Source organism: Leuciscus leuciscus (assembly GCF_965113295.1).
Source record: "Leuciscus leuciscus genome assembly, chromosome: 13".
NCBI classification, from domain to species: Eukaryota; Metazoa; Chordata; class Actinopteri; order Cypriniformes; family Leuciscidae; genus Leuciscus; species Leuciscus leuciscus.
Genome location: NC_138737.1, coordinates 42,575,241 through 42,585,240, shown reverse-complemented (window position 1 = coordinate 42,585,240; position 10,000 = coordinate 42,575,241). Strand labels below are relative to the sequence as shown.

The 10,000-nt window shown below is 47.5% G+C and overlaps 1 protein-coding gene across 1 annotated transcript in view; it reads right to left on the bottom strand.

The window, feature by feature from the left end:
- Window positions 1–10,000, bottom strand: part of plxnd1 (plexin D1) — an 88,142-nt gene that overhangs the window by 11,207 nt on the left and 66,935 nt on the right. Inside the window, exon 26 of the mRNA XM_082187437.1 lies at window positions 3,062–3,260. Coding sequence (XP_082043563.1) covers window positions 3,062–3,260 — 199 coding nt within the window. The remainder of the gene's footprint in view (window positions 1–3,061; window positions 3,261–10,000) is intronic.

Below are 10,000 nucleotides of genomic sequence, written 5' to 3'. Positions count from 1 at the left end.
ACACCCACACACACACACACACACACACACACACACACACACACACACACTCCTACAGTCAGTGGAGAACCAGCGACACACACACACTCCTACAGTCAGTGGAGAACCAGCGACACACACACACACACACACTCCTACAGTCAGTGGAGAACCAGCGACACTCTCACACACACACACACACACACTCCTACAGTCAGTGGAGAACCAGCGACACACACACACACACACACACACACACTCCTACAGTCAGTGGAGAACCAGCGACACACACACAAACACACACACTCCTACAGTCAGTGGAGAACCAGCGACACACACACACTCCTACAGTGGAGAACCAGCGACACTCTCACACACACACACACACACACACACACACTCCTAAAGTCAGTGGAGAACCAGCGACACACACACACACACACACTCCTACAGTCAGTGGAGAACCAGCGACACACACACAAACACACACACACACACACTCCTACAGTCAGTTGAGAACCAGCGACACACACACACACTCCTACAGTCAGTGGAGAACTAGCGACACACACATACACACACACACTCCTACAGTCAGTGGAGAACCAGCGACACACACATACACACACACACTCCTACAGTCAGTGGAGAACCAGCGACACACACACACTCCTACAGTCAGTGGAGAACTAGCGACACACACACACTCCTACAGTCAGTGGAGAACCAGCGACACACACACACACACACACACACACACACACACTCCTACAGTCAGTGGAGAACCAGCGACACACACACACTCCTACAGTCAGTGGAGAACCAGCGACACACACACATACACACTCCTACAGTCAGTGGAGAACCAGCGACACACACACACACACACTCCTACAGTCAGTGGAGAACCAGCGACACTCTCACACACACACACACACACACACACTCCTACAGTCAGTGGAGAACCAGCGACACACACACACACACACACACACACACACACACACACTCCTACAGTCAGTGGAGAACCAGCGACACACACACAAACACACACACTCCTACAGTCAGTGGAGAACCAGCGACACACACACACTCCTGCAGTCAGTGGAGAACCAGCGACACACACACACACACACACACACACACACACACTCCTACAGTCAGTGGAGAACCAGCGACACACACACACACACACACACACACACAAACACACACACTCCTACAGTCAGTGGAGAACCAGCGACACACACACACACACACACACACACACACACACACACTCCTACAGTCAGTTGAGAACCAGCGACACACACACACACACACTCCTACAGTCAGTGGAGAACTAGCGACATACACACACACACACACACACACACACTCCTACAGTCAGTGGAGAACCAGCGACACACACACACACACACACACACACACACACACTCCTACAGTCAGTGGAGAACCAGCGACACTCTCACACACACACACACACACTCCTACAGTCAGTGGAGAACCAGCGACACTCTCACACACACACACACTCCTACAGTCAGTGGAGAACCAGCGACACACACACACTCCTACAGTCAGTGGAGAACCAGCGACACACACACACTCCTACAGTCAGTGGAGAACCAGCGACACACACACACACACACTCCTACAGTCAGTGGAGAACCAGCGACACACACACACACACTCCTACAGTCAGTGGAGAACCAGCGACACACACACACACACACACACACTCCTACAGTCAGTGGAGAACCAGCGACACTCTCACACACACACACACACACACACACACACACACTCCTACAGTCAGTGGAGAACCAGCGACACACACACACACACACAAACACACACACACACTCCTACAGTCAGTGGAGAATCAGCGACACACACACACACACACACACACACTCCTACAGTCAGTGGAGAACCAGCGACACACACACACACACACACACACACACACACTCCTACAGTCAGTGGAGAACCAGCGACACACACACACACACACACACACACACACACTCCTACAGTCAGTGGAGAACCAGCGACACACACACACACACACACACACACACACACACACACACACACTCCTACAGTCAGTGGAGAACCAGCGACACACACACACACACACACACTCCTACAGTCAGTGGAGAACCAGCGACACACACACACACACACACACTCCTACAGTCAGTGGAGAACCAGCGACACACACACACACACACACACTCCTACAGTCAGTGGAGAACCAGCGACACACACACACACACACACACACACACACACACACACACACTCCTACAGTCAGTGGAGAACCAGCGACACACACACACACACACACACTCCTACAGTCAGTGGAGAACCAGCGACACACACACACACACTCCTACAGTCAGTGGAGAACCAACGACACACACACACTCCTACAGTCAGTGGAGAACCAGCGACACACACACACACACACACACACACACTCCTACAGTCAGTGGAGAACCAGCGACACACACACACACACACACTCCTACAGTCAGTGGAGAACCAGCGACACACACACACACACACACTCCTACAGTCAGTGGAGAACCAGCGACACACACACACACACTCCTACAGTCAGTGGAGAACCAGCGACACACACACACACACACACACACACACACACACACACACACACACACACTCCTACAGTCAGTGGAGAACCAGCGACACACACACACACTCCTACAGTCAGTGGAGAACCAGCGACACACACACACACACACACACACACACACACACACACACACACACACACACACTCCTACAGTCAGTGGAGAACCAGCGACACTCTCTCACACACACACACACACACACACACACACACACACACACACACACACGCACACACTGAGGGAGAAACACCTGTTCACCACACACTCCTACAGTCAGGGGAGAACCAGCGACACACACACACACACACACACACTCCTACAGTCAGTGGAGAACCAAAGAAACTCTCTCTCTCTCACACACACTCAGACACACACACACACACACACTCACACACACACACACACACACACACACAAACCTTGAGGTAGCTGTACATGCAGATGGACATCCAGTTGGTGAGCATCTTCTCCACCACGGACTCTGTTCTCCTCAGCATCAGTTTGGGGTTCTTGGAGGCGGAGGCGTCGATCAGGTCCACGAGCAGGTCCTTCATGATGCTGGTGTAGTACTCCAGTTTACCATGGAGGGCGATGGTGAGCAGAGACGCAAGATTGCACCTAAACACCAACGACAGAATGCACATCATGACCTCAGTGCTGGAGAATGGAGTAATCGAGAACATCGGTGTGGAAAGAAAAGACGGAGTTGGGAAAAGCCCTTCCTCAGATGAATAGCTCCACACACATCAGCTCCACAATCACACATCAGCTAATCACACACAGATGAGGATATAACAATGAAAGCACTGATGCTTCACTTCAGTGCAGGGTGTGTGTGACTGAGATCCTGAACTCACTGAATTCTCCCGGGAACAAATCATCCGCACCTCGCTTCCACACAGCTTTTGATCCTGTTGTTCAGCCGTTTTATGAATGTTTGTTATGTGCATTCCCCACTTACATGTGCAGAGACGTGTTTTACACTCGTTACTCGTTATTTTACTGCATTATAAGCCTTAAATACATGACATGTCTGTGGTGATTTTCATAAATTCTCGACCTAATGAGCCTCATCTGAAACAGTGTTGAGCAGAACTGATCATACAGTCTCTGTCTCGTGTTCTCTGATGTGCTTCTGGGTCAGTGAACACACGTATGTCACTGAACGTGATCCTGCAGGGGTTACAACTATATTTAAGGCTTTTAAAGACCTTTTAAGACCGGCACAAATACAATTAATACCATATGAGCGGAGTAGAGGCTACATTATATAAGTATGCCATAAATATATCACCAACTACAATATTTATTCACTAAGTGCAAACAGCACATCTTGTAGGCAAAGGATATTTACTATATATTATATAGATATATATATTACACAATATATTACAACATTAACTGTGTTAAAGTTGATCATGTCATCCCTTAAAACTCATATTTGATCACCAAAATATTTTTCACATTTAATCAACTTAAAATATCTTGAATGTAACTCGACACCCTTGCCTCATTTAGTATGCGCGGCTCTATGAATATGCAAATGAGCCCCGCCTCCACTCACTCACTCAGCTCAGAGATCCACTGGTTGACGATCACACGTTGATCTGATTGGTTACAAGGTAGTTTGTGACGTCAGAAACACCAGCGATTTCAAAGCGTGTTTTTGAGACTGTCTTTGGTTCACTGCAGTTTTAAGGAGGAAATACTCAGCAATGGTGTCGACTTATGAACTTACACATGGTTTGTCTTAAAGCAGATTAAAAACACCACATAGACATATAAACAACATTAAACGCTGGATTTTCACCACAGGGGGACTAGCTCTCGTACATCTATCTCTCGTACATCTATCTCTCGTACATCTGTCTCTCGCACATCTATCTCTCGTACATTTATCTCTCGTACATCTGTCTCTCTCACATCTATCTCTCGCACATCTATCTCTCGTACATCTATCTCTCGTACATCTGTCTCTCTCACATCTATCTCTCTCACATCTATCTCTCGTACATCTATCTCTCGTACATCTGTCTCTCTCACATCTATCTCTCGTACATCTGTCTCTCTCACATCTATCTCTCGTACATCTATCTCTCGTACATCTATCTCTCGTACATCTGTCTCTCGCACATCTATCTCTCGTACATCTGTCTCTCGCACATCTATCTCTCTCACCTCTATCTCTCGCACATCTATCTCTCTCACCTCTATCTCTCGCACATCTATCTCTCGTACATCTATCTCTCGTACAACTATCTCTGTACATCTATCTCTCGCACCTCTATCTCTCTCACTTCTATCTCTTGTACATCTATCTCTCGCACATCTATCTCTCTAACCTCTATCTCTCTCACCTCTATCTCTCGCACATCTATCTCTCGTACATCTGTCTCTCGCACATCTGTCTCTCGCACATCTAGCTCTCGTACATCTCTCGCACATCTATCTCTCTCACCTCTATCTCTCGCACATCTGTCTCTCGCACATCTATCTCTCGCACATCTATCTCTCTCACCTCTATCTCTCTCACCTCTATCTCTCGCACATCTATCTCTCGTACATCTGTCTCTCGCACATCTAGCTCTCGTACATCTCTCGCACATCTATCTCTCTCACCTCTATCTCTCGCACATCTGTCTCTCGCACATCTATCTCTCGCACATCTATCTCTCGCACATCTGTCTCTCTCACCTCTATCTCTCGTACATCTGTCTCTCGCACATCTATCTCTCGTACATCTGTCTCTCGCACATCTATCTCTCGTACATCTATCTCTCGTACATCTATCTCTCGCACATCTATCTCTCGCACATCTGTCTCTCTCACCTCTATCTCTCGCACATCTATCTCTCGTACATCTGTCTCTCGCACATCTATCTCTCGTACATCTATCTCTCGCACATCTATCTCTCGCACATCTGTCTCTCTCACCTCTATCTCTCGCACATCTATCTCTCGTACATCTGTCTCTCGCACATCTATCTCTCGCACATCTATCTCTCGTACATCTATCTCTCGCACATCTATCTCTCGCACATCTATCTCTCGCACATCTATCTCTTGCACATCTGTCTCTCTCACATCTATCTCTCTCACCTCTATCTCTCTCACCTCTATCTCTTGTACATCTATCTCTCGTACATTTATCTCTCGCACATCTATCTCTCTCACCTCTATCTCTCGCACATCTATCTCTCGTACATCTGTCTCTCGCACATCTATCTCTCGTACATCTGTCTCTCGCACATCTATCTCTCTCACCTCTATCTCTCGCACATCTATCTCTCGTACATCTATCTCTCGTACAACTATCTCTGTACATCTATCTCTCGCACCTCTATCTCTCTCACTTCTATCTCTTGTACATCTATCTCTCGCACCTCTATCTCTCTCGCCTCTATCTCTCGTACATCTATCTCTCGCACATCTATCTCTTGCACATCTGTCTCTCTCACCTCTATCTCTCGCACATCTATCTCTCGTACATCTATCTCTCGTACATATATCTCTCGCACATCTATCTCTCGCACATCTGTCTCTCGCACATCTATCTCTCGTACATCTGTCTCTCTCACCTCTATCTCTCGCACATCTATCTCTCTCACCTCTATCTCTCTCACCTCTATCTCTCGCACATCTATCTCTCGTACATCTGTCTCTCGCACATCTAGCTCTCGTACATCTCTCGCACATCTATCTCTCTCACCTCTATCTCTCTCACCTCTATCTCTCGCACATCTATCTCTCGTACATCTGTCTCTCGCACATCTAGCTCTCGTACATCTCTCGCACATCTATCTCTCTCACCTCTATCTCTCTCACCTCTATCTCTCGCACATCTATCTCTCGTACATCTGTCTCTCGCACATCTAGCTCTCGTACATCTCTCGTACATCTGTCTCTCGCACATCTATCTCTCGCACATCTCTCGCACATCTATCTCTCGCACATCTGTCTCTCGCACATCTATCTCTCGTACATCTATCTCTCGCACATCTCTCGCACTTCTATCTCTCGTACATCTATCTCTCGTACATCTCTCGCACATCTATCTCTCGCACATCTGTCTCTCGCACATCTATCTCTCGTACATCTATCTCTCGCACATCTATCTCTCGTACATCTATCTGTCGCACATCTATCTCTCGTACATCTCTCGCACATCTATCTCTCGCACCTCTATCTCTCGCACATCTATCTCTCGTACATCTGTCTCTCGCACATCTATCTCTCGTACATCTATCTCTCGTACATCTCTCGCACATCTATCTCTCGCACATCTGTCTCTCGCACATCTGTCTCTCGCACATCTATCTCTCGTACATCTATCTCTCGTACATCTCTCGCACATCTATCTCTCGCACATCTGTCTCTCGCACATCTATCTCTCGTACATCTCTCGCACATCTATCTCTCGCACCTCTATCTCTCGCATATCTATCTCTCGCACATCTGTCTCTCGCACATCTATCTCTCGTACATCTATCTCTCGTACATCTCTCGCACATCTATCTCTCGCACATCTGTCTCTCGCACATCTATCTCTCGTACATCTATCTCTCGCACATCTCTCGCACATCTATCTCTCGTACATCTATCTGTCGCACATCTATCTCTCGTACATCTCTCGCACATCTATCTCTCGCACCTCTATCTCTCGCACATCTATCTCTCGTACATCTGTCTCTCGCACATCTAGCTCTCGTACATCTCTCGCACATCTATCTCTCTCACCTCTATCTCTCGCACATCTATCTCTCTCACCTCTATCTCTCTCACCTCTATCTCTCGCACATCTATCTCTCGTACATCTATCTCTCGCACATCTATCTCTCGTACATCTGTCTCTCGCACATCTATCTCTCGTACATCTGTCTCTCGCACATCTATCTCTCGCACCTCTATCTCTCGCACATCTATCTCTCGTACATCTCTCGCACATCTATCTCTCGCACCTCTATCTCTCGCACATCTATCTCTCGTACATCTGTCTCTCGCACATCTAGCTCTCGTACATCTCTCGCACATCTATCTCTCTCACCTCTATCTCTCGCACATCTGTCTCTCGCACATCTATCTCTCGTACATCTCTCGCACATCTATCTCTCGCACATCTGTCTCTCGCACATCTATCTCTCGCACATCTATCTCTCGTACATCTCTCGCACATCTATCTCTCTCACCTCTATCTCTCTCACCTCTATCTCTCGCACATCTATCTCTCGTACATCTGTCTCTCGCACATCTAGCTCTCGTACATCTCTCGCACATCTATCTCTCTCACCTCTATCTCTCGCACATCTATCTCTCGCACATCTATCTCTCTCACCTCTATCTCTCTCACCTCTATCTCTCGCACATCTATCTCTCGCACATCTATCTCTCGCACATCTATCTCTCTCACCTCTATCTCTCTCACCTCTATCTCTCGCACATCTATCTCTCGTACATCTGTCTCTCGCAAATCTAGCTCTCGTACATCTCTCGCACATCTATCTCTCTCACCTCTATCTCTCGCACATCTATCTCTCTCACCTCTATCTCTCTCACCTCTATCTCTCGCACATCTATCTCTCATACATCTGTCTCTCGCACATCTAGCTCTCGTACATCTCTCGCACATCTATCTCTCTCACCTCTATCTCTCGCACATCTGTCTCTCGCACATCTATCTCTCGCACATCTATCTCTCTCACCTCTATCTCTCTCACCTCTATCTCTCGTACATCTGTCTCTCGCACATCTATCTCTCGTACATCTGTCTCTCGCACATCTATCTCTCGTACATCTATCTCTCGCACATCTATCTCTCGCACATCTGTCTCTCTCACCTCTATCTCTCGCACATCTATCTCTCGTACATCTGTCTCTCGCACAACTATCTCTCGTACATCTATCTCTCGCACATCTATCTCTCGCACATCTGTCTCTCTCACCTCTATCTCTCGCACATCTATCTCTCGTACATCTGTCTCTCGCACATCTATCTCTCGCACATCTATCTCTCGTACATCTGTCTCTCGCACATCTGTCTCTCGTACATCTATCTCTCGCACATCTATCTCTCGCACATCTATCTCTCGTACATCTGTCTCTCGGACATCTATCTCTCGCACATCTATCTCTCGCACATCTGTCTCTCTCACTTCTATCTCTCGCACATCTATCTCTAGTACATCTATCTCTAGTACATCTGTCTCTCGCACGTCTATCTCTCGCACATCTGTCTCTCGCACATCTATTTCTCGCACATCTGTCTCTCTCGTACATCTATCTCTCTCACATCTATCTCTCGAACATCGATCTCTCGCACATGTGTCTCTCTCACCTCTATCTCTCGCACATCTATCTCTCGCACATCTATCTCTCGCACATCTGTCTCTCTCGTACATCTATCTCTCTCACATCTATCTCTCGTACATCGATCTCTCGCACATGTGTCTCTCTCACCTCTATCTCTCGCACATCTATCTCTCTCACATCTATCTCTCGTACATCTGTCTCTCGCACATGTGTCTCTCTCACCTCTATCTCTCTCACCTCTATCTCTCGCACATCTGTCTCTCGTACATCTATCTCTCGCACATCTATCTCTCGCACATCTATCTCTCGTACATCTGTCTCTCGGACATCTATCTCTCGCACATCTATCTCTCGCACATCTGTCTCTCTCACTTCTATCTCTCGCACATCTATCTCTAGTACATCTGTCTCTCGCACATCTATCTCTCGCACATCTGTCTCTCGCACATCTATTTCTCGCACATCTGTCTCTCTCGTACATCTATCTCTCTCACATCTATCTCTCGTACATCGATCTCTCGCACATGTGTCTCTCTCACCTCTATCTCTCGCACATCTATCTCTCGCACATCTATCTCTCGCACATCTGTCTCTCTCGTACATCTATCTCTCTCACATCTATCTCTCGTACATCGATCTCTCGCACATGTGTCTCTCTCACCTCTATCTCTCGCACATCTATCTCTCTCACATCTATCTCTCGTACATCTGTCTCTCTCACATGTGTCTCTCTCACCTCTATCTCTCTCACCTCTATCTCTCGCACATCTATCTCTCGTACATCTATCTCTCTCACATCTATCTCTCGCACATCTATCTCTCGCACATCTGTCTCTCTCACTTCTATCTCTCGCACATCTATCTCTAGTACATCTGTCTCTCGCACATCTATCTCTCGCACATCTGTCTCTCGCACATCTATTTCTCGCACATCTGTCTCTCTCGTACATCTATCTCTCTCACATCTATCTCTCGTACATCGATCTCTCGCACATGTGTCTCTCTCACCTCTATCTCTCTCACCTCTATCTCTCGCACATCTGTCTCTCTCG